General features: G+C 34.9%; 1 protein-coding gene across 1 annotated transcript in view; it reads right to left on the bottom strand.

Moving 5' to 3' along the window:
* The window catches only part of LOC136035089 (uncharacterized), a 138125-nt gene that overhangs the window by 74190 nt on the left and 36601 nt on the right, over positions 1-27334 (bottom strand). Inside the window, exon 3 of the mRNA XM_065716674.1 lies at positions 12442-12621. Coding sequence (XP_065572746.1) covers positions 12442-12621 — 180 coding nt within the window. The remainder of the gene's footprint in view (positions 1-12441; positions 12622-27334) is intronic.

The raw sequence follows: 27334 nt of genomic DNA, 5'->3' as shown, positions 1-27334 counted from the left end.
ACAAACATGCATATATACAACTTATTTTTATATATATAGATACAGTTTCTACTTTAGTTTTTTTTTCTTTTTTAGTTTTTTCTTTTTTTTTTAGTTTCTTCTTTTTATTGATTTGTTTTCTTCAATTTGTCAATGTTCATTCTAACCCGCAATGTTCATTCTCCGCTCTGAACAATACATTCATTTGCGAGATGCAGTTATAAATGACGGTAATACCACAAACGTTGGAAGATTAACAATTTTACCTTCGTCATATGCTGGCAGTCCCCGTCATATGCATGAATATGCTCAAGATGCTATTGCGTATGTTCGTCTCTATGGTCGTCCAGATTTATTTATTACATTTACATGTAATCAATCTTGGGACGAGATACTGCAGCTTTTACTTCAAGGACAATCGGCGGTTCATAGGCATGACATTACGGCCCGTGTCTTCCGGCAAAAGTTGAAATCACTGATAAACTACATAGTAAAACTTGAAGTGTTTGGGTCAGTGCGATGCTGGATGTACTCAGTGGAATGGCAAAAACGAGGTTTGCCACACGCACATATACTAATCTGGCTACATAAAAAAATTACTTCGAACGAAATTGATGATGTGATTTCCGCTGAAATACCTGATAAAAATGTCGATAAGGGGTTACATGATATTATTGTAAAAAATATGATACATGGACCTTGCGGTGCACTGAACGAAAATTCACCATGCATGGCCAAAGGAAGGTGCACAAAGCAATATCCTCGACTTTTAGTATCAAAGACAATTACTGGCAATGATGGTTACCCACAATATAGAAGAAGATCTACTGAAGATGGCGGTAAAACAGCAATAATAAAAAAGCGTAACGGTACCACCATTGAAGTAGATAACCAGTGGGTTGTTCCATATTCCCCATTATTATCAAACACATTTAATGCACACATAAACGTTGAATACTGTAACTCCGTAAAGGAAATCAAATACATATGAAAATACGTCAACAAAGGCAGTGACATGGCAGTTTTTGGCTTGCAGCCCGAAATCAAAGATTTTGACGAAATCGTACAATATCAGGCTGGAAGATACATAAGCAGTAATGAAGCTGTTTGGCGAATTCTTTCATTTCCGATACATGAACGTAGTCCAGCTGTTGTTCACTTAGCGGTACATTTACAGAATGGTCAACGTGTTTATTTCACGGAAAACAACGTGCAAGAAAGAGCCCTGAATCCACCGGATACAACATTAACAGCTTTTTTTTCGCTTTGCAAAAATGATTCTTTAGCAAAAAAACTGCTGTATACTGAAGTGCCTTCGTTTTACACGTGGAATACTAAAAATAAAGTATTTGAACGTCGAAAACAGGGTAAGTCAGTCGACGCCCAACCTACCATCTTCAAAGATACCACGATAGCAAGACTCTACACCGTTCACCCCAATCAACATGAATGCTTCTTTCTACGCCTGCTTTTGGTGAATGTACCCGGTCCGACATCCTTTGAGTATTTGAGAACTGTAAACGGTACTATACATGACACTTACCGTAGTGCATGCCAAGCTCTGAATTTATTGGAGAATGACCAACACTGGGATAACTGCATCGATGACGCGTACGAAACGTCAACCCCAAGTCAAATTCGTGCATTGTTTGGCATCATTTTAACAGCTTGCTCTCCATCAGCTCCTACAGAGGAATGGGAAAAATATAAGTCAAAAATGTCCAAAGATATACTCCATCGAAAACAGTTAGAGACGTCAGATATGACTTTTGATTTTACATCAGAAATTTATAACTAAACTTTAGTTATTATAGAAGATTTGTGCGTACGTATGGCAAACAAACCTATTCAGGATTTGGGAATGCCTTCACCTAACCGTTTCGCTGCTGTTTCGACATGTGTAGAATTGGATCGTGAACAAAGTTACAGTACGAGTGATCTATTGTCATATGTACAAAATAACATTTCCAAGTTAACGTCGGAACAAAAAGACATTTATGATACGATAATGCATTGTGTCGATAACAACATTGGAGAAATTTTCTTTTTGGATGCGCCAGGAGGTACTGGTAAAACGTTTGTGATAAAACTGATTCTGGCATCAATTCGATCAAAAAATGATATAGCGTTGGCAATTGCGTCGTCCGGAATAGCCGCAACATTGCTGCCTGGTGGAAGAACTGCTCATTCCGCTTTGAAATTGCCTCTGAATTTGCATTCTACAGAAACTCCCACGTGCAATATTTCCAAATCATCTGGGATGGGTAAAGTATTGCAGCAATGCAAACTTATTATTTGGGATGAGTGCACAATGGCACACAAAAAATCGCTCGAGGCTCTGGATCAATGCTTGAAAGATTTGAGAGGGAAGTCGAAACCCTTTGGCAGCACATTAATATTGCTTGCGGGAGATTTCAGGCAAATATTACCTATAATCAACTCCTGCAGACGAAATGAATGCTTGCCTAAAAAATTCTAATTTATGGGCACACGTAAAAATATTAAAATTAACTACAAATATGCGTGTCCGATTGCAAAACGATGACTCTGGTCAAACATTTTCAGATCAATTGCTGGCAATTGGAAACGGAAAGCTCCCAGTAGACTCAATTTCAGGACGTATACATCTACCTGCTGATTTCTGTAATTTAGTGACGTCCAAAAATGAATTGATTGAAAAAGTATTTCCGAATATTCTAAAAAATAATAAATGGCTAAGTGAAAGAGCGATTCTCGCACCCAAAAATATAGACGTCCACGAAATCAACAATATTGTTTTGACCAAGATTCGAGACCAGGCAGTCCTTTACAAGTCAGTCGACACAGTTTTGGAACCAAATGAAGCGGTTAATTATCCATCTGAATTTTTAAATTCCATAGATCCTTCAGGGTTTCCACCACACGTGCTACAACTAAAAATAGGCGTACCAATAATACTTTTAAGAAATATCAACCCACCAAAGCTTTGCAATGGCACGCGACTTGCCGTAAAAAAAACAATGGAAAACCTTATAGAGGCCACAATCTTGACAGGGCCTTTTGAGGGTGAGGCTGTTCTTATTCCTCGCATTCCCATGATTCCAACGGATCTGCCTTTTCAATTTAAAAGATTGCAATTCCCAATTCGATTAGCATTTGCAATCACCATTAACAAAGCTCAAGGTCAATCATTAGAAAAATGTCGTATAGATCTTAATACTGATTGTTTTTCCCATGGACAATTGTACGTTGCATGTTCGAGGGTCGGTAAACCTGACAATCTATTTATATGCAGCGACAATTGGACAGCGAAGAATGTTGTATATTCGCAAGTTTTACGCAGTTAATTTGTATTGTATCTATCTATCTATCTATCTATATAAAAACGAGTTGTGTGTATGCATGTTTGTTTGTTTGTAAAAAGAGCGTTTGCATATGACGTCATTATTAGTACATACGGCTTTGTATATGGACAGACAATGGGAAAGCCAAGAATGTTGTTTGAAACACATATATAAATCTATCTATATTCACAGGTGGGACACAGGGACACAACTACAATGGCGCGTAACTAATATGGCGCGTAACGACTTACGCGCGCGGGGGGGCTTGGGGGGCGCGAAGCGCCCCACCAACTAGGTGTTGGGGTGGCGCGAAGCGCCACCTCAACAGCTAGTATATATATCTATATATATAAAAATAAGTTGTCTGTGTGTGGATCTGTGGATGGATCATGTGACGTCATGTTTGTCCACATATGACGTCTGAATTATTTCACACTAATACAAAATAAGAAAAAAAACTAAAAAAGGTAAAAACTACAAAAAAAACTAAAAAGAAAAAAAAACTAAAAAAGCTAAAAAACTAAAAAAAACTAAAAAAAGGTAAAAAATAAAAACTAAAAAAACTGAAAAAACTAAAAAAAAGGCAAAAACTACAAAAAAAACTAAAAACTAATAAAAAAACTAAAAAATCTAAAAAACTAAAAAAACTAAAAAACTAAAAAAAGGTAAAAAACTAAAAAAAAAACTAAAAACTAAAAAAGAAAAAAAACTAAAAAAAGGAAAAGACTGAAAAATAAAAGAGAAAAAGAAAACTAAAAAAATATGAATAAAAATACAAAAAAATAAAAAAGATAAAAACTACAAAAAAACTAAAACGAAAAAACGAAAAAAAACTAAAAAGGCTAAAAAAATAAAAAAAGCAAAAATCTAAAGAAGGTAAAAACTACAAAAAAAAGAAAACAAAATAAAAAAATCTAAAAAAGCTTAAAAACTAAAAAAAAACTAAAAAAAGATAAAAAACTAAAAAAAAACTAAAAAAAGGAAAAAACCATAAAATAAACTAAAAACTAATAAAAAAAATAAAAAAAGCTAAAAAACTAAAAAAACTAAAAAAAACTAAAAAAGGTAAAAACTAAAAGAACTAAAAAAGAAAAAAAACTAAAAAAAGGAAAAAACTGAAAAATAAAGGAGAAAAAGAAAACTAAAAAAATATAAATAAAAATAAAAAAACTAAAAAGATAAAAACTTCAAAAAAAACTAAAAAGAAAAAAGAAAAAAACTAAAAAACCTAAAAAAAGGTAAAAACCAATAAAAAAAAAAACTAAAAACAAAAAAAAGGAAAAAATTAAAAATTTATTTCATCATAAGTTTTCAACTGACGAAATTACAGACCGGGACATCGGGACACAAATGACGATTGGGACACCGGCACATAGGGAATATGAATGACGACACTCAAAGAGAAAGCGACCGGGACAAAAGGAATGTTCGATTAGCAATCAACAAAGCACCGGGACACAAATGACGACCGGGACACAGGGAGTATAAATGACGACCAGGATATAAGTAAAAAAAACTAAAAAAACTAAAAAAAAATGTAAAAACTACAAAAAAACTAAAAAGAAAAAAAATAAAAACTAATAAAAAAACTAAAAAATCTAAAAATCTAAATAAACTAAAAAAGAAAAAAAATAAAAAAGGAAAAAAATAAAGGAGAAAAACAAAACTAAAAAACAAATGTATATACAGACCGGGACACCGGGATACAAATGACGACCGGGACACAGGGAATATAAATGACGACCGGGACACAGGGACACAACTACAACGGGGACGCCGGGGGGCACAGGGGGATATAAATGACGAACGAGACACCGGGACACATGGAATATAAATGACGCCCGGGACACTCAAAGAGAAATCACAGACTGGGACACCGGGACACAAATGACGACCTGGACACAGGGACAAAACTACAAAGGGGATGCCGGGGGGCACAAGGGGATATATAAATGACGATGGCGACACAGGGAATGGTAGATTAGCAATCACCATCAACAAAGCTCAAGGGCAATTAGAATCATGAGGTATAGATCTGAATACGGATTGTTTTCCCATGGACCATTATATGTTGCATTTTCAAGAGTCGGTAAACAATCTATTTATATGCACAGACAATGGGACAGCAAAGAATGTTGTATATTCGCAAGTTTTACGTAGTTAAAAACATATATATATATATATATATATCTATATTCACAGGTGGGACATAGGGACACAACTACAATGGCGCGTAACTAATATGGCGCGTAACGACTTACGCGCGCGGGGGGCCATGGGGGGGGCGCGAAGCGCCACCCCAACAGCTAGTATATATATATATATATATATATATATATATATATATATATATATATATATATATATATATATATATATATATATATATATATATATATATATATTTCTTGACTCTAGTTTGATGCCTCCTTCTCTTTTTTTTTCTCAATGTAAGAAAAGTATTTGAATCAAGAACACACAAGATTATTCCTTGGGAATTATCTGATATTTAAATACGAGGGACTGATTGTTCATGTTTTCTATCATATTTATGTGGTCAAGTTATCTCGGTTAATCCTCTCTTCACAATTCCGTCTTAAATACAGTTCTGTATTCCCCAAGGATCCGGGATTGGACCGATACTCTTTATAATTTTTGTTAATGACCTCATAAATGCGGAAAAAAAATTAAAAACCTATCAATTGCTGTCGTCTTTGGCAACCTGCATCTGTCACTAATTCGTCCCTTGAGAGTTGTTTTGTCGTACCTGCAACTTCTTCAGCAAGTAAAGTTAGGACTGCCATCTAATGTGAATTTTGTTGCTCTATTCGATTCCGTCGATCATTTTATTGTATCTCAACTAGAAGTGCCTCAATTTTAGATGTCTCGTTTATCATATCTCACATTTTGCTGTTTTGTTAAGAGCGGTTTTGTCGTATCTCATATGGGAAAATTACATGGGCATTTTTTTCGTAACTTCGTCGACGTATACATTTGAAGAAGAAAAGATTTGGTGAAAGTTTCACGATGAGACACAAATGGACATTATTTATATCTGCACAAGCTGCACAATAATTACAGGAATCCAGGTACCTGATTTTTGAGGAATTGACTAGTATTTTTTTCCAAGAGCATTATCTCTTGTATTATATGCATTTTATGTTATATTGTGCAAATATAGAATATAATTTGATATGATCAAATACCTGATTTGTTATGATTTTTGTTGCGTATCAGTGGTTAGAATAAATCTTGGCTATGATCGTGTTTTGGTAGTGCTTCCTTGTAATTCCTTGTAAGCAGCATTCTGTCGGTAAATTTTTTGCAGTTCATATTATTGACTTACAAATAAAGTGAACATACCACCCGATGCCTTTTTTTATGTTCTTTATAAACATGATAATCGCTTTTATCACAAATTAAAATTTAAACACTTGAGGAGTTCACCTAACTAACCCAGCCTAACCTAACTAACCCAACTTTAGCCTGACTATAAATAATTTTGGTGCTGAGAAAACGTAGCATTATTTTGTCAAAAACGTATATTCGCCGAAAATTCGGCGCCAAGCAAGAAGAAAACGGCATAAACGGCAAAATAAAATTTAATTTTCCAAATTAATCGTTGAAAATTGGATTTATAATAAAACAGTAAGTTTCTTAAACAGTCTGAAACAGTAAGAAAATCAATGAGGTACACTTTTGCATTTGGTCCGAGTTTGAGGCTGGACGTGGAGCAAACGAAATAGCTATTGGACTAGTGGCCGTACTGGAAAAATTTCTTGATACTTACCCTGATACCTGTCAGTTAATTACTTGGTCGGACTCCTGGTGTCCCAGAACCGAAACTCAATTATAAGCTTCGCCATTCAAGATGTTCTAAGAAAATTTCCACGCTTAGAAAAAGTGGCTATGAAGTTTTGTGAACAAGATCATTCGTCTATACAGGAGGTTGATGCTGCACATAGCACTATTGACCGGGGTTTAAAGCACCTTGATCTGGTTTCTCCACTAGACTTGGTGAGAAAGTTACTGAAAGTAAGAAAGGTACGTCCCTTGAATGTCCTACAAATGACCCAGTCAAAGTTCTTTGACTTGCAAAAGCCAACAAAGCTTGACAAGTACTCGTTGGTACCGTGTTCAAAGGTAAAAAAAACTCGAGTTCCGTCAGGATAACGCTAAAAGAGTTTGGTTCAAAACTTCCTTCTCTGGGGGCTTGCAAATGGCTACTATATCAAATGAATGTACTTCGGTTAAAAAATGTCCCAACACTTCGGCTGCCAGTGTTGTTGAACGTTTTGTTTTGCCCCAACTTTTTGGCAAAAATATTGATCTGTCTGATATGAAAATCAAAGATGTCAAGTATCTCCTGAAGTTTATCCACAACCAAGACCAGAAGTATTTTGAAACCAAGATTGAACAGTACTTCAAGGCCAAGGGGGCTACTGAACGTTTGGAAGCTTCTCCGTCTGCCCGAGATCCATGTCCAGAGGAGGATTCCATTGAAGCAAAACAGCGGCCAGCAGAGAAACTCAAGAAAAATGAACAATTCTGATGTTGTTGTTAATTTATACTTTTTCAAATAGTATTGCTACATCAGAACCCGTTTGTCGTACCTTCATGGTGAAAAGAATAGGCAGCCCACATTATTTTGTCGTATCTAAGTTTACAAAAATTTCGGTAAGGTCGGATTGTCGTATCCGTATTTCATTTCTACTTTTGTCAAAAAAAACTTCACCTTTCATCTAATATTCGGGAGACCCTCCTAGTTTTTTTTCTTTTTTTTTATGTATTTGCGAAAAAAAAAGAAGTTGTACCGTGTAAGTTCCAGCAAAGGCAAAATTTTCAAAGTCATTTTTCTTGGAATTCTGTAAGCCTTAACTACGACAAAACCGCTCTCAGGGGACGAATTGTGACAATAGTTCGTCGTTCTCCGTAAAACTTCAAAAGTCTAAAGAGGGGTTCCTTTAATAAGCCTAAGGATCGTTGTGTTCGATTCCTAGGCATCTTGCCTGATGAAAATCTCTCCTTCAAGCCTCAACACATGCATTATATACTTGCCAACGTCCTGATAAATATAGAAAACAGTGGCGAGTTTGGTGTCCTTGTGGCTCACTATGTCTCTTATGCTTTCCCATTTGTTGTATAGTGCGCAGTAGTAAAGTGTTAATTGTTCAGTTGTATGGGTATTTAAAAAATCTGTATGCGAGATTATGTGTTGTCGTGATTGTACCTACTCGTCATTGATACTTAATGCGTAAAGCCGTAATTCGAGTTTAGAAAGGAATCCGCCAGGGTGGGTATACTTCACCATCATTGTTTGAAAATAGTATGGTTGGACTCCAGAAAAAAGGTTAGAATTAGGTTTATTTTTAAAGGTTTGATCCTGTCCCTACTCATTTACCCTGACGACATCCATGATTTAAGCATAACCGTATCGTCTATTGAGGGGAGTTTTTCTGTGCTTTGTTCAATGCCGCAATTGGTCTCAATTTTAACGCTTTGAAGAGCGAGGTCCTTGTTTTCGAAAAATCTGTCAGTGATGTTGGATGCGTCTCTTTATCTCTCATCAAAGTGAGAAACGTGCTTGGTATGCTAGTTCGCTGCAAAGCTTGCTACAGCAAGCGTATTCTCGCCCTGGTCTAAAATCCTTTTACGATGCCTCATGTCCTCACCATTGTCTCCCTTTTAGAATATGCTTCCGCTACTGATAAAAAGGCGGTTCGATCCGTATATTTTCGTTTCGTGAAAGACTAATGTCAGCCTATGGGTTAGTTGAGCCACTAACAGTAGCTAAACAGCGTCGCCGTCGCTATTTTTCTAGGCTTGATAGGACTAACAGCCTCTATTCTATTCTTGGTAGCATAGTATTCTTTGTGAGAGTGTTCATCTTTCTTTTTTTTATTTTTTTGTCTACTCCGTATTGAACCCTTGTGTGTTTTTTTTGGGCAGTAAAGATATTTACTGATTGATTGATTAAAGGATCGTCAGAATTTGGATCTTAAGCAGCAAAAAAAAAAAAAAAAAAAAAAAAAAAAAAAAAAAAAAAAAAAAAAAAAAAAAAAAAAAAAAAAAACAATCGACTGGATTACGGATTCGATCAAAAGGGCTTATGATAAATACCAAAGGGTAATCGTCTGTCGCGTATAAAAAGACCGTATCGCCATTATCGTAAATTTTCAGAAAAGTGAAAAAAAAATTTGCAGTCTTTTTTTACCTTCCATAACCGTAAAACATAAACGGATTTATATATTTTGACTTCACACGTTAATTTGTTTTTGTTTTATGGTTGTCAGAGAGGAAATAAAAATCCGTGAAATTTGTTATGGTCTTTTGAAAATTTACAATTATGGAGATACAACCTTTTGATACCCGACTGACGATGTGTTGTTGTCCACGTTTTCGGAATTCATTAGTATACACATACGATTCAGCCCTTCCAAGCATCTGTCTTTTATAATATCATTGATTGTTTCCTAAAGTTTCTATTTCGCAAATCGAGTAATGAGATCGGGTTGATCTTGAGTGGACTGTTCTATGATAAACTTATTATCATCAAATTGAAGGAACACAAGTCAGCTATAAAGAAATCTGGGAATCTGGGGATAAATACTAGCTGTCTTACTGGATATCTGATTTCTAACGGGTTTACCTAATTATATATTAGGAAGGGGCCTTTCTAGAGGGTTTCTAGGACCATAGCCATATCTTGAAAATAACTCCATTCCCAGGGATCTGTTGCGTGTAGTCAATCAGCCAATACTTTTCCAGACGTATTCAAGTCAAATGTGTACTTTTAAAGATAGTCATTGTTACCCTTTGCCTTAACTGTATGGTTATCTTTTACTGTCATTTTTCAGTAAGTGTCCTTCTACTGTTATTTGATAAAGGCCGTATCTTGAAGCTATTGTTCTTGACTATCTTTGTGAATTGAAGAGGTGTGCAAAGAGGTTGCTAGCGGTTAAAACTAGTGGAGGAAGTATCACTAGTAAAAACCCACGAGTGACATTTGTGTGACCTTTATAAGTGCTTACAAAACCTTACACTATATATATAAGACACTCCTTGAAGATTTATTTTTCCCGCTACCAAAAGCGCTAACTATAAAAAAAGCCTCCATGCGAGACAATTTTTCTAACTGAATATTTTGACCTGGGCTGTTACCTACTGCCTGTAATGGACTCCCTCACTATTGTTTCTACCTCGTAACTCAAAGTTCTAGAGTTGAGATTCTTTGATTGATGTCTACCTTTGCCTCTCCAGTCTATGTTTGATATTCTTTTCTCCCGATGTTCTACACTTGACCTTTTTATGTATAACATTTGACAGTTTAAAACCAATTTTAACATTTTACGTTCGATAATCGGAACTTGATTCTCCGTAGTAACTCAGTATGATGATTTGATTACAAATTTGATTAGAATGATTTGATTACAAATAATAAAACCACGCTGCAGTCACGTATGAGAAGTACACTAGCCGATATTTGATAAAGGCCACATCTCGAAGCTATTGTTTCTTGACTATCTTATTGAATTGAAGAGGTGTATAAAGAGAAGTGTACAAAAAGATGGCTAGCGGTTAAAATTAGTGGAGGAAGTATCACTAGTAAAAACCCCCAAGTGACATTTGTGTAACCTTATAAGTGCTTGCAAAATCTTACACTAAATATAGGACACTCCTCGAAGGTTTTTTCACCCTCAACCAAAAGCGCCAACTATAAAAATGTCTCCTTGTGAGACAATTTTTCTAACTGAACATTTTGACCTGGGCTGTTACCTACTGCCTGTAATGGACTCCTTCACCATATTTTCTGCCTCATAACTCAAAGTTCTAGAATTGAGTCTCTCCAGTCTACGTCTGATATTCTTTTCTCCCAATTTTCTATACTTGACGTTTAATATACAACATTTGACAGTTTACAATCAATTTTAACATTTTGCATTCGATAATCGGAACTTGATTCTCCGTAGCAATTCATTTTTATCCTTATGATTTGATTACAAATATTAAAACCACTCTGCAGTCACATATGAGAAGAACACTAGCCTATCGTAAGTTCATTTAACAGAATCAAACTACCCAGTATTTGTTATTAGGCCCAATGTTCGGAATGGCATTTATTACCGAACATTTGGTTTATCCTTAATTAAAAAATGTTGTCTTCGTACGAAGGCGAGTGAACTATCTATACAAGAAGCAGCAAGCAGAGCATTAGCAACAACTGTAAGGGCGTCTGCACATCCAATGCCATGTTGAAAGCCAGATTGATGGGGAGGCGTGTTAAGTTCATTAGTATTGAAAACTATAAAGGACATTAAGGGATTAGCAAGGAAACTTGGTTTATTTCTATACAAAAATTTAGAATTTTTACGATGCTTCAGATTCAAATTCTCCGTAGTAACTCAGTTTGATGATTTGATTACAAATTTGATTAAAATGATTTGATTACAAATAATAAAACCACGCTGCAGTCACATATGAGAAGAACACTAGCCTATCGTAAGTTCATTTAACAGAATCAAACTGCCCAGTGATTGAAAACTATAAAGGACATTAAGGGATTAGCAAGGAAACTTTGTTTATTTCTATACAAAAATTTATAATTTTTACGATGCTTCAGATTCAAATTCTCCGTAGTAACTCAGTTTGATGATTTGATTACAAATTTGATTAAAATGATTTGATTACAAATAATAAAACCACGCTGCAGTCACATATGAGAAGAACACTAGCCTATCGTAAGTTCATTTAACAGAATCAAACTGCCCAGTGATTGTTATTAGACCCCAATGTTCGGAATGGCATTTATTACCGAACATTTGGTTTATCCGTAATTAAAAAATGTTGTTTAGCCAAGATATAAACATTTTTTCATTTAATTGTTTCACTAATTATTCCAGTATTGGCTGCCGAGGGAGCGGTGGGAATACCCCAACATGGATAGTGCTGGGATTTTTTTCTATAGTCATATAGACACATTATGGCCTAAACGCACAGGTGTATAGTTTTACAACAAACAACAGTTTGGCTAATACCCGCTTCCATAACTGTAAAATTCTTGATTATACTACGTAGTTGGCAATTTACTGAAAACAAAATATATTAAATAAAGTAGGAAATAAAAGTAAAGTATACTTACTATTGAATATTGGTGGGAAGTGCTCCCAGGAGCCAATAGATTTATAGCAAATGACAATAAATTGAACATTAGCATGGTACCGATGGTTAGGCTTTCCAGAAGTACGAGTTTTGGTGTATCTGAATATCTAAAAGGTAGGTCAGGTGTTAGCCACAATATTGCAATCATAATAGAAATAATCTGAAAAAAACAAATAAATACATTAAAAAATGATTATAAATATTTTCAAGAATCAACACAGCATTGTTTTGTTTTAAAATATAAATGGTTCGACCAGCTCCCTTCTTGCAAGTCTTGAAAGATTATTTTACTATCTTGGAAATCAGCTAAATCTTGTACTAGTAACTTGAGCCAAAAATTGTTCTCCCAGCAGACTTTCATGAACTGGGACCTTCTAAACCCTCACTTAGACCTTGAATTGATCCGTGAACTGATTTATGAATATTTTTTTTATATAGGTTGAGAGATCAATCAGCCCTTCTATCACCAAAAAGAAAATCCAGTCAGGTTTGGAGTAAATGTGTCTGTTGCAGGATGTTTTAACTTCAAGGATTTCCTTTATAAAAAACAAAGAAAATAACTTGAAAGTCTTCCGTGGAGGGGTTAAACAACGTCATGTGTTGAAAAAAGGTGTCTAAAGTGAATCACTAAGAAATTATACTTTGAATTGAGCCAGAAAATCGATACTAGCAAATACCAATACTTGTGGATAGTTAACCTTTTCTTCCCAACCCTGAAGATTTGTGGAATAAGAATTACAGAGGATGCAGAATCTGGTATATTTATTTTACTATATAATGTTAATCAGTATATTTAGAAGTAATAGTGAAGACAGACCTAATGACAAATCAAACAAGGACTATATGGGAACATATTAAACAATTTATTGGTGACATGGAGTCATCAATGGCTTGGATAGCTCAGAAATGGCTCAGAATTACACAGATTTATCAGAATCTACGTTAGTAATAAGGTGGCAATCGTGGTCCTCAAATATTAAGGCTATTGAAAAAAGCTTCCCAGTATCGCTATTTTGGACCAACGCCCTTAAACACTGTCAATCCTATTCTCAAGTACGGCTGGTGTTATAGACTTTACTCTCTGTCTCAAATTTGAACCAACAGTAGCGTGGACTGATCTCTGATCAGATTAAAAAATCAACAAGTTTTTTTAGGTGAAAGTAAGGAGCGACGTTAAAACTTAAAATGAACAGAAATTACTTCGTATATGAAAGGGGCTGCTTCCTCATCAATGCCCCGGTCTTTACGCTAAAGTTTGACTCTTTCTCTCAACTCTACTTTTTAAAACAGTAGAAAACTTTAGCGTAAAGAGCGGGGCGTTGACGAGGAAGCAGCCCCTTTCATATACGAACTAATTTCTGTTCGTTTTAAGTTTTAAGGTCACTCCTTACTTTCAGCTAAAAAAACTTGTTTTTTTATTTAATTTCTGAACGTTTTTGAATCAATGCATGTTTTGACTTTGACTCTCCGCTGAAGAATAATTAACACGAAATTTGCCAGTTTGTTTTTGGCTAAATGGCTTTCTCATAGTTTTGATCGAATGATTTTGAGAAAAAAAGGAACGGTGGAGGAAGCCTAGTTGCCCTGCGATTTTTTATTTACTTAAAAAGGCAACTAGAACTTTTAATTTTTTACGAATGTTTTTATTAGTAAAAGATAAACATAACTTATAAATTAGCTTACGTAACGAACTTTTGTAATCTTAATTTTTTTATTACATATATGAGGTACACCCCCTCGTCAGTACCTCGCTCTTTACACTAAAGATTAAATTTTGTCCCAATTCATTAAGAATGACCGCTGAATCACAAAAGCCGTAGAATAAATAGTTGAAATTACAAAAAATACTTTAGCGTAAAGAGTAAGGTATTAGGAGGAGGTGAGCCCCTCATGTGCGTAATAATTTCTGTTCGTTTTAAGTTTTAATGCTGCTCCTTACTTCCGGTTGAAAAAACTTTTCATATATATTTTTTCATTGTTTTTTTTTTAAATAATGCTAGAAAATTCTGCGCTCCATTCCTCGATGAAACGTTTCCCCAATATATCCCCCTCTTGTCAACCCCTCCCCCCAACCGAAAAATTCCCTTGAAAACGTCTGTACACTTCCCAATAAGCATTACTATATGTAAGCACTAGTCAAAGTTTGTAACTTGTAGCCCCTCCCACGGGGACTGTGGGGGAGTAAGTCGTCCCCAAAGAAATAGTTATAAGGTTTTTCGACTACGCTGAATAAAAGGGCTATCTCAGAATTTGGATCCGTTGACTTTGGGAAAACAATTAGCTTGGGAGGATGCCTAGGTGCCCTCCAATGTTTTTGGTCACTTAAAAAGGACACTAGAACTTTTCTTGTCCTTTAGAATGAGCCCTGTCACAAGATTCTAGGACCACTTGGTCGATACGATCACCCCTGGAAAAAACAAACCAACAAACAAATAAACACGAATCCGTGATCTGCCTTTGGCAAAAAATACAAAATTCGGTATTTTCGTAGATAGGAGCTTAAAACTTTTACAGTAGGGTTCTCTGATACGCTGAATCTGATGGTGTGATTTTCGTTAAGATTCTATGACTTTTAGGGGGTGTTTCCCCTTATTTTCTAAAATAAGACCTATTTTCTCAGGCTCGTAACTTTTGATGGGTAAGACTAAACTTGATGAAACTTATATATTTAAAATCAGCATTGAAATGGGATTGTTTGGATGTAGCTATTGGTATCAAAATTCCTTTTTTTAGAGTTTTGGTTACTATTGAGCCGGGTCGCTCCTTACTACACTTCGTTACCACGAACTGTTTGATGAGATGGTGTTACTTTCAGCTAATCATAGGCCTTTTCAAATTTTAGACCCTTTTGGCCCTTGAAATAACAGCTATTTATGTGGCTCTGAAGTAGCGGGTCTTTAAAAGCTTTAAGAAACTTCGACGATCCACGTAGTCTTATCAATTAAATTAGTTTAAAAAAAAAAACTTTTCGGAAAATAAATATTTTAAAGAAAGGTAAACGCCATATTAAACTTAAGATCGGGAGAAATGAAACCTACAAAAACTCTAACTCAAAATGACCAAGAATCACTATTAAAGAATAAATGAAACTCAAAAGTAACAAAAATTATATAAGCAACCATAGCAAGAGAACATACACATGTATTAATATAAATGAAAAAAAAAAATATCTTAAAAGGAGTAAAGCTTGATTTGAATGGGAAAATTGAAACAAATAAAAAAAAAATTTCTATTGAAGAATAAACGGAACCCAAAACGGACAAAAATTAAATAAACAATCATAGAAAACAAAAATACAATAGACACTAATATAAATGAATAAGGAAATCTTAAAACAAAATAATCTTAAATTAAATATGCAAGTCAAGCTTGAGACGAACAAATACCAGAACAAACAAGAGTTTGGGCTTTGCCTCCTTCTCTCAGTTTAAAAGACTAAAACCTACTGCGTCATTGGTGCTTTACTGAAAACTATATGTGGCTTGAACAGTCCTGGAAAATGTAAATAAGATCAAACTGAATGTTTGATATAGAATGCTATTCATTGTTGAAATGCGATCAGTTCAAGATTTATTCCACTGTAATTTTTTTTTTTCATTTTCAGTGCTATAATAATCGATAAAAAACAATATTTGTAATAAAATTCGTTTTTTAAGTGAAGCCCCAATAGTCCAAGAAAGGAACGGCTTGACCCGAAACAAATTGCAAGAAAAATCATTCTTCGCCTACTTGACTTTTTTTAGTTTGAGGTTGATTCTGATGGAGTAAAATTGCTGATTATGAAAATCACTTGTATTTGAACGTAAAATTAAAAAATTAATTAAAATACTCCACCAGTGTTAAACAACGCTGAATCTGGCTGAAACTGGTCTTAAAACGTAATATGACAACTATCACCCTTTTCGATGATTTAGGTAACCATTATAACATTCTCCTTCTCTCACTGGAAAAGTCTAAAACCTATTGTGTCTTTGGCATTTTACTGAAAACAAATTATATTAAAAATATATTCTTTTGTACTTATTACAACACTGAAAATAAACATAAAAAAGGTAAAGCATGCGGTACTAGACCCTTAAGGTCCGAACCGGCAGTGCAGATCTCCGCCTCAAGGCTCTTCAGCCAGGGAGTGCAATGGGGGGATGAGGGTCAGTCATCATGTGCTTTTTGCACACCCTTCCTGTTTACCTTTCCTAGATTTCTGAAGGTATCCATTTAGAGCTAACATAACCATAAAACATAAAAGTTACAGTGAAATCAAATCTTGAACAGATTATCTTTCAATAATTGATATATCGAATATTTAGTTTGATTTTATTTGTGCCTCCTAAGACTATTTAAGGTACATAGGGTTTTCCGTAAAGTGCCAATGAATCAGTAGATTTCAGATTTTGTAAATCTACTACTCTAGTGCAGTAGAGCAGCAGATTTTGTTTGATTTTTAACAGGTATTTGCATCTACTGATTTTAAATTTAATGTACTCTTTATTTTTGTTGATAAAACTTTTTTTTGGAAGTTTTTCTCTTTTACTTAATTTTTGTTCGTTTTTTATTGCGAAAAGTTTCAAGTTTTTAGAAAATGCCTTATCTATATAGATAAAAATAAGTTGTTTGTCTGTGTGTCTGTCTACTGACGTCATGTTGGTGTGTCGACTGACATCATGTTTGTCAACTGACGTATCTATCTATATATATAAAAATAAGTTGTTTGTCTGTGGGTCTGTCGAGTGACGTCATGTTGTCATGAAGTTAGTTGTCGTCATGTTTGTTATGACGATGACGTCATTAAAAGTATTTAAGAAAATCGTTCAAAGACAAATTTTTAATTGTAAGAAGATCGTGGACGGAAAAATGTTGAATTGTAAAATGACTGAAGAACCTACAATGGCAACAGCCGAGGAAGCTGCTCAAAGAATCTATGCCAAAAAACTTGCAGTCTGATAGAAAAAGTAAGAAAAGAAAGCGTGCCGAGGAATCCCAAGAACAGCAAGAAAACAGGCTTGCGGCTAAAGAACGCAAAACCGCGCAGTTAGATGAAAATTCACCTGGACAGCGAGAGTAAAAACATATCAAAACTGAAAATGATAGCGATGATGATTGGATTTGGGATTTTGACTTGGATAAGGTCATCAATGCCTACCAGATTTTAGTTAAAAAAACAAAGGTTCGGCGATATGTATTTTATAGTGACGCTGAAATATAAAGAAGAAAAAGAAAACTGAAAAAAGAAAAAAAGTAAAAAACTAGAAAGAAAAACACTCAAAGAGAAATTACAGACCGGGACACAAATGACGACCGGGACAGAAGGAATATAAATGACGACCGGGACACTCAAAGAGAAATTACAGACTGTAATACCGGGACACAAATGACGACCGGGACACAGGGAATATGAATGACGACTAGGACACAGGCATTTAAGAATATCGTTCAAAGACAAATTTTTAATTGTATGAAGATCGTTGAAAGAGAAATTTCTAATTGTAAAATGACTGAAGAGCCCACAATGGCAACACCCGAGGAAGCTGCTCAAAACGAATGTATTCAAGCCGAAGTAGCTGAGCTGGTAAAGCTTTATGTTTCAGGTTCTAGGTCCGAGAGGCTTCAGGTTTGAACCTTGGCTTTAGTATTAATACAAAAGAAGAAAAACTAAAAAAGGTAAAAACTACAAAAAAAACTAAAAAGAAAATACTTAAAAAACTAAAAAAGCTAAAAAACTAAAAAAACAAAAAAGGTAAAAAACTAGAAAAGAAAAAAAACTAAAATAAAATAAAAAAAAGGTAAAACTACAAAAAAAAAACTAAAAAGAAAAAAACAACTAAAAACTAATAAAAAAAACTAAAAAAAACTAAAAACTGAAAAAGAAAAAAACTAAAACAAAGGAAAAAACTGAAAAATAAAGGAGAAAAAGAAAACTAAAAGCCGGGACACAGGGAATATAAATGACGACCGGGACACTCAAAGAGAAATTACAGACTGGGACACTGGGACACAAATAATGACCGGGAGATATAAATGACGACCGGAACACTCAAAGATAAATTACAGACCGGGACAAAATGACGACCGGGACACAGGGAATATAAATGATGAACGGGACGCTCAAAGAGAAAATACAGACTGGGACACTGGGACACAAATGACGACCGGGATACTGGGAATATAAATGACGACCGGGACACGGAATGTTCGATTAGCAATCACCATCAACAAAGCTCAAGGGCAATCATTAGAATAATGAGGTATAGATCTGAATACGGATTGTTTTTCCCATGGACAATTTTATGTTGCATGTTCAAGAGTCGGTAAACCTGACAATCTATTTATATGTACAGACAATGGGACATCGAAGAATGTTGTATATTCGCAAGTTTTACGTAGTTAAAAACATATATATATATCCATAACGAAAAGAGAAATCTTTTCTCTTTTATCTATATACACAGGTGGGACAGAGGGACACAACTACAATGGCGCGTAACTAATATGGCACGTAACGACTTACGCGCGCCGGGGGGTGGGGGCTTGGGGGGGGTGCACGAAGTGCCCCCACCAACTAGGTACTGGGGTGGTGCGACGCGCCACCCCAACAGCTATATATATATATATATATATATATATATATATATATATATATATATATATATATATATATATATATATATAAATGAGTTTTCTGTGTGTCTGTCGAGTGACGTCATGTCATGTCGTCATGAAGTTAGTTGTGCTCATGTCTGTTATGACGATGACGTCATTAAAGGTATTTAAGACATTCGTTCACGGAAAAATGTTTAATTGTAAAATGACTGAAGAACCTACAATGGCAACAGCCGAGGAAGCTGCTCAAAGAGTCTATGCCAAAAATATTGCTGCTGATAGAAAAAGTAAGAAAAGAAAGCGTGCCGAGGAATCACAAGAACAGCAAGAAAACAGACTTGCGGCTGATAGAGAAAGTAAGAACAGAAAGCGTGCCAAGGAACTACCAGAGCAACGCGAAACCAGACTTGCTGCTAAAAGAGAAAGTGAAAAAAGAGGGCTTGCCGAGGAATCACAAGAACAGCAAGAAGACAGGCCTGGGGCTGATAGAGAAAGTAAGAAAAGAAGGCGTGCCAAGGAATCACAACAACAGCGTGAAATTAGGCTTGCGTCTCAAAGAAAAATCAACAAAAGAAAGCGTGCCGAGGAATCACAAGACCAACCTGAAAAGTTTCGACTAGCATTCAAGTACAGCCCAGTCGAGGATTATAGCTTGAGTAGTTCTGTTCAAATCGAGACTATGTTTAAAATTTGTCCCTATTGCAAGGCCTTGACATGGTGAAACAATGGGAATGTGTTGCGCCTCAGGAAAAGTTAAACCTCTACTGGCTGCACCACCAGAGCCATTGAAGACTTTGCTTACTGGAACTACGTCAGAATCTAAGCGTTTTTTTATCGCAGATCAGAAAATATAACTCATGTTTCCAAATGACGTCGTTTGGTGCACAAATCGAAAGTCCAGATCAATTTATGCCTACTTTCAAAGTAAAAGGGCAAATTTATCATAGAGCAGGGTCCCTACTACCATTCTCAGGCGAGAATCATAGATTTTTACAATTGTACTTCATCAGTGATAGAAATTCTGAATTGAATGCACGTTGCGAAATTTCTCCCGACGTTGAAAGGACAATCGTTTCCCAATTGCAACATCTTTTCCACGAAAATAATAATTTAGTGCGTCTGTTCAAAACAGCCATCGATTTGATGCCTACTGATACGCATAAAATTGTTATTTCCGCTGACAAAACGCCTCCTGGCCAACATGTGCGTAGATACAATGCTCCAACTATCGAGGAAGTGGCAATCGTTATGGTCGGTGATCAGTTTTTACTTTGAGATATTATTCTTCTTAAGCGAAACGCTCAGTTGTTAAGAATTGCTGAAACTCATCGATGCTACGATACCCTACAATATCCTATCATTTTTTGGGATGGAGCCAACGGCTATCACTTTAATATTAAATTGATGAATCCAGCCACTAACAAAGAAATGAATAAGAAATGCAGTCCATGCAAACTTACTATTTGGGACGAGTGCTCAAAGGCACACAAAAAATCGCTCGAAGCTCTGGATCAATGTTTGAAAGATTTGCGAGGGAATTCGAAACCCTTTGGCAGCACATTAATATTGCTTTCGGGAGATTTCTGGCAAACATTACCTATAATACCTAGATCAACCCCTTCAGACTGAAAAATTCTAATTTATGGGCACACGTAAAAACATTAAAATTAACTACAAATATGCGTGTCCGATTGCAAAACGATGACTCTGGTCAAGCATTTTCAGATCAATTGCTGGCAATTGGAAACGGAAAGCTCCCAGTAGACTCAATTTCAGGACGTATACAACTACCTGCTGAATTCTGTAATTTAGTGACATCCAAAAATGAATTGATTGAAAAAGTATTTCCGAATATTCTAAACAATTATAAAAATAATAAATGGCTAAGTGAAAGAGCGATTCTTGCACCCAAAAATAGATGTCCACGAAATCAACAATATTGTTTTGACCAAGATTCGAGACCAGGCAGTCCTTTACAAGTCATTCGACACAGTTTTGGAACCAAATGAGGAGGTTAATTATCCATCTGAATTTTTAAATTCCGTGGATCTTTCAGGGTTTCCACCACACATGCTACAACTAAAAATAGGCGTACCAATAATACTGTTAAGAAATATCAACCCACCAAAGCTTTGCAATGGCACGCGACTCGCCGTAAAGAAACAACAATGGAATACGTAATAGAGGCCACAATCTTGACAGGGCCTTTTGAGGGTGAGGCTGTTCTTATCCCTCGCATTCCCATGATTCCAACGGATCTGCCTTTTCAATTTAAAAGATTGCAATTCCCAATTCGATTAGCATTTGCAATCACCATCAACAAAGCTCAAGGTCAATCATTAGAAAAATGTGGTATAGATCTTAATACTGATTGTTTTTCCCATGGACAATTGTACGTTGCATGTTCGAGGGTCGGTAAACCTGACAATCTATTTATATGCAGCGACAATTGGACAGCGAAGAATGTTTTATATTCGCAAGTTTTACGCATTTAATTTGTATTGTATCTATCTATCTATCTATATAAAAACGAGTTGTGTGTATGCATGTTTATTTGTTTTTAAAAAGAGCGTTTGCATATGACGTCATTATAAGTACATAAGGCTTTGTATATGCACAGACAATCGCCAAGAATGTTGTATATTCGTAAGTTTTACGTAGTTCAAAACACATATATAAATCTATCTATATTCATAGGTGGTACACTGGAACACAACTAAAATGGTGCGTAACTAATATGGCGCGTAACGACTTACGCGCGCGGGGGGGCTTGGGGGGGGGCGAAGTGCCCCCACCAACTAGGTGTTGGGGGGGGGGCGCGAAGCGCCCCCCCAACAGCCAGTTTTAAAATAATTCTTTCTCAACATCGAATTTTCATCCAAGTATCAAAACTACTATCAAAGTACCGAAGTATTAAAGTAAAGAAAGCATATAATGCTACAATTAACCTAAGGATAATTTTCAAAATATAAAGGCCTCTACAAACGGACTGTGAGGGTCATTTTACCACTTAAGACTTAGCTAGTTGATCTTTCAACTATATTGAACACAGTGGTTATGTTAAAAAAAAAAAATCGAAAAATATGTGTGAAAGGGGGTCAGTTGCCTCAAATATTTTTGGTCACTTAAAATGGAAACTAAAACTTTTAATTTTCATTTGAATGTATCCTTTCCAGATCTCCCAGGACCATTATTTTAATACGATTACCTCCTGAAAAAAAAAACAAACAAAAAAACTAACAAACCAATTGCACGCACCTATGATCTGTCTTCTGGCAAAAATGGCAAGCCTCCATATTTTTGCATATAAGAGCTTGAAACTTATGCCGAACCTTATAGACTAAATCTATTGTCACAATTTTCATTTTTTTTATTTTTAGATGCCGTAAATTTTGGGCTGCGTTTGTCCTGTCTCAAAATGTCCCATCAAAAATGAGGCGAATTTTTTCAGACTTTTTACTTTTGATGGGTAACATTAAACATGATGAATATATATATTTGGAATCAGCATGATAAGCTGATTCTTTTGACGCATCTATTGATATAAAAATTCAGTTTTTTTACAGTTACGGTTGCTACTGATCTGAGTAGTTCCTTATTTACAGTTCATTACCACGAACTGTTTGATTTCTGTTTGTAGAAGGTTCCATTTATTTATTGATGGTGATTTGTAGTAATTTTACGATTGGGAGGTTATTTGACTATTTTTGCTCAATTTTGGCTTAATGACGCTCTTTACTTTTCTTTTTGAAAAAAATTATTCTGTGAAAAAAACTTCTAAATTAATTGTAGTAACTAATAATGATTGTATCATTATTTAAGTATAGCAATCAACTTTGAAGCTTTATTCGTTTTCCAAACATCATTTTTAGTTAAAAAAAAAAAGAAAGCTAGCTGTCCATTAAAAATATTACGATTCACAATTCATTCCTTTTAGTCCTTTGTTATCACTAAACAATTCATTGTTGTATTTTCTTTTGTTTTCAAATTATTGTTTCAAATAGGAGATTTAATTACAAATTAAACAAAATAAGTTTTTTTTAAGCTTAAAGCGAGGAGCAACATTACAACTTAATATATACAGAAATTATTTCGTTTATATTAGGGGCTGCCCCTCCATAACACATCGCCATTTACTCTAAGTTTTTTATAACTTTAAATAGCAGAACCATGACAAGGAGTCAAACTACAGCGAAAAAATAATATCTGACGCATTTTTCCATGAGTTACTTGTCTTGTTTTCACAGTGCACCCATAAATTGAATCAATGATGACATAATCAATAAACAGAACAGTACTAAAAAATATATATCATTTTGGCTATATATTTCGAAACACAAAAGAGGGGATAAGGCACAAAAGAAGTGCCTTCTAAATGTGTCAAAAATAATTTCTTCTAGTATATTATAAAGTAAGAATTATTTCTTTTTAACATGTCTCCTTCTCAATAGCCCTAATTCTTGGCTATTACCGTTGGACTGGATCATACTGTAAAATTGAATAAATAAACAAGTTTTTTTTTTGCATATAGGTAAGGAGCAATATTGAAACTTAAAATGAACAGAAATTATTCTGTATGTGAAGAACTCCCACCCTCAATGCCCTGCTCTTTATGCTAAAGTTTGAAAAAGAAAAAAATAAATGACGACACTCAAAGAGAAAGCGACCAGGACAAAAGGAATGTTCGATTAGCAATCAACAAAGCACCGGGACACAGGGAGTATAAATGACGACCAGGACATAAGTAAAAAAAAAAACTATATATATATATAAAAATAAGTTGTCTGTGGATCTGTGGATCGTGGATCAGGTGACGTCACCTGAAAAAACTGGATCAGGTGACGTCAAAACTGAAAAAAATAAAAAAAGGCAAAAACTACAAAAAAAACTAAAAACTAATAAAAAAAATAAAAAAGCTAAAAAACTAAAAAAACTAAAAAAAGGCAAAAACTACAAAAAAAACTAAAAACTAATAAAAAAGCTAAAAAACTAAAAAAAACTAAAAAAAAGGCAAAAACTACAAAAAAAACTAAAAACTAATAAAAAAAATAAAAAAGCTAAAAAACTAAAAAAACTAAAAAAAGGTAAAAAACTAAAAAAACTAAAAACTAAAAAAACTAAAAAAAGGAAAAAACTGAAAAATAAGCTAAAATAAAGGTAAAAACCAATAAAAAACTAAAAAAAAAACTGAAAAAACTAAGGCAAAAACTACAAAAAAACTAAAAACTAATAAAAAAAGTAAAAAAGCTAAAAAACTAAAAAAACTAAAAAACTAAAAAAAGGTAAAAAACTAAAAAAAAATAAAAAATAAAAAAAAAACTAAAAAAAAGGAAAAAAACTGAAAAACAACCTAAAATAAAGGTAAAAACCAATAAAGAACTAAAAAGAAAAAAAGGAAAAAACTAAAAAAAATTTTCATCTAAAAAACTAAAAAAAACTAAAAAAGGTAAAAACTAAAAGAACTAAAAAAGAAAAAAATAAATGACGACACTCAAAGAGAAAGCGACCAGGACAAAAGGAATGTTCGATTAGCAATCAACAAAGCACCGGGACACAGGGAGTATAAATGACGACCAGGACATAAGTGAAAAAAAAAACTAACAAAACTAAAAAGAAGGTAAAAACTACAAAAAAACTAAAAAGAAAAAAAAACTAAAAACTAATAAAAAAAACTTAAAAAATCTAAAAATCTAAATAAACTAAAAAAGAAAAAAAAAGGAAAAAAATAAAGGAGAAAAACAAAACTAAAAACGAATGTATATACAGACCGGTACACCGGGATACAAATGACGACCGGGACACAGGGAATATAAATGACGACCGGGACACAGGGACACAACTACAACGGGGACACCGGGGGAAACAGGGGGATATAAATGACGACCGGGACAAAAAAACTAAAAAGAAAAAAAAACTAAAAACTAATAAAAAAACTAAAAAATCTAAAAATCTAAATAAGCTAAAAAAGAAAAAAAAAGAAAAAAATAAAGGAGAAAAACAAAACTAAAAAACGAATGTATATACAGACCGGGACACCGGGATACAAATGACGACCGGGACACAGGGAATATAAATGACGACCGGGACACAGGGACACAACTACAACGGGGACACCGGGGGAAACAGGGGGATATAAATGACGACCGGGACACCGGGACAGGGAATGGTCATAATCGTCCATGGGAGAACAATCCGTATTCGATCTATACTGCATTTTTCTAATGATTGCCCTTGAGCCTTGTTGATGGTGATTGCTAATCGAATATTCGCTGTGTCCCCATCGTTATTTAGATATCCCCCTTTTGCCCTTCCGGTGTCCCTGTTGTAGTTGTGCCCCTGTGTCCCTGTGTCCCAGTCTGTAACGTCATAAAGTCTTCAATGGCTCTGGTGGTGCAGCCAGTTTAGAAAGTTTAACTTTTTCTGAGGCGCAACACATTCCCATTGTTTCTCCTTTAAATTTCAAGGCCTTGCAATAGGGACAAATTTTAGACATAGTCTTGATTTGAACACATCTACTCAAGCTATAATCATCGACTGGGCTGTACCTGAATGCCAGGCGATAATTTTGACGTTGCTCTTGTGATTCCTCGGCACGCTTTCTTTTGGTATTATCTCTTTGAGCCGCAATCCTGTTTTCACGTTTTTATTGTGATTCCTCGGCACGATTTCTTTTGGCATTATCTCTTTGAGCCGCAAGCCTGTTTTCACGTTGTTCTTGTAATTCCTCGGCATGATTTTTTTCGAAAATTTCTCTTTGAGCCTCAAACCTGTTTTCACGTTGTTCTTGTGATTCCTTGGTATACTTTCGCGTTGCTCTCGTGGTTCCTCGACACGCCTTCGTTGACGTAAATTCATTCTATAGCTCAACAATTTCTAATAAACCTTTTGGGTTTCTGTTTTAAGGTTTTCGAATTACTTTAATCCATTGTCAAAATATATTGAAATATTTGTGCAATTACCAGTTTTTTTACATTTTAAACAATTTTTTCCTCGGCACGATTTTTTGGTAATTTCTCTTTGAGCCGCAAGCCTGTTTTCACATTGTTTTTGTGATTCCTCGGCACGCTTTCTTTTGGCATTAGCTGCAAGCCTGTTTTCACGTTGCTCTTGTGATTCCTCGGCACGCTTTCTTTTGTTACTTTCTCTTTTAGCCGCAACCCCGTTTTTACATTGCTCTTGTTTGGTAATATCTCTTTGAGCCGCAAGCTTGTTTGATTCCTATAATGACGTCATATACAAACATACAAAATACATACATGACGTCATAATGCTCAATCGTTATAATGACTTCAGTCGACAAACATGACGTTAGTCGACAAACAACTTATTTTTACACATATAGATAAAAGAGCTTCCTGTTCTAACTAAACTATCTTTGTGTTTCAGGAGCTGTTCTTATAAAAAATCAGGAGAATCAAATTTTTGCGTAAAGAGCGAGGTATTGAGGATGGGACAACATGTCCCATATTAGGGTCCTTTGATGCTCTGAATTTTAGGGTATGATTTCCATTAAGATTCCTTGACTTTTAGGAGGTGTTTCCCCACTTGATCGAAAACCAGGCAGATTTTCTCTGACTCCTATCTTTTGACGGACAGCATCAAAATTAATGAATCTTACATACATGGAATCAGAAAAATAGGATGATTCTGTTGATGCGTCTAATGACATAAAATACACATTTTTTAGAGATTCGGTTACTACTGAGCTGCGTCACTCCTTACTACAGTCGTTACCACGAACCATTCGTGTACGTACACGGGAGAGAATTCCTAAATTTGTCTGAATCATCAAATTAGATTTTCGCTTTTAATATTGACTCCCTGCAAAAAATTTCTGTGCACTTACGTGGCTTGACATGCATAGACATGCTGAAGAAGTGTTTAAAGTTTAGCAATAAATATCTCCGAAAGAGTACCAGTAAAGACTCCCTATCAAACAGTTTGTGATAAAAAACCGTAAGCAAAGAACGATTCAGCCCAATAGTCATCGAAAATTTTGAAGATAGAACTGTTATAACAATAGATAAATCAACCGGCTTGAAATTTTTTTGTGCTGATTTCAAAGAAGTTAAAACGTTAAATGTAATGTTACCCGTCAAAAACTCCGAGCCTGTGAAAATTGATCTAGTTTTCAAAAAAGTGGAGAAAACTCCCCAAAAATCAAGTGGTATCAATAAAAGTTAAACTATTGTATTCGGAACATCAGAGAACTTTGATTGACATGTTTCAAACTCGCATCTGCAAAAACGTGGAATTTTGTATTTTATGCCAAAAAA

Source organism: Artemia franciscana, chromosome 13 (assembly GCF_032884065.1).
Source record: "Artemia franciscana chromosome 13, ASM3288406v1, whole genome shotgun sequence".
Lineage (NCBI taxonomy): Eukaryota > Metazoa > Arthropoda > Branchiopoda > Anostraca > Artemiidae > Artemia > Artemia franciscana.
Note: the sequence above shows the minus strand (reverse complement) of the source record. Positions and strands in the feature narration are given on the sequence as shown.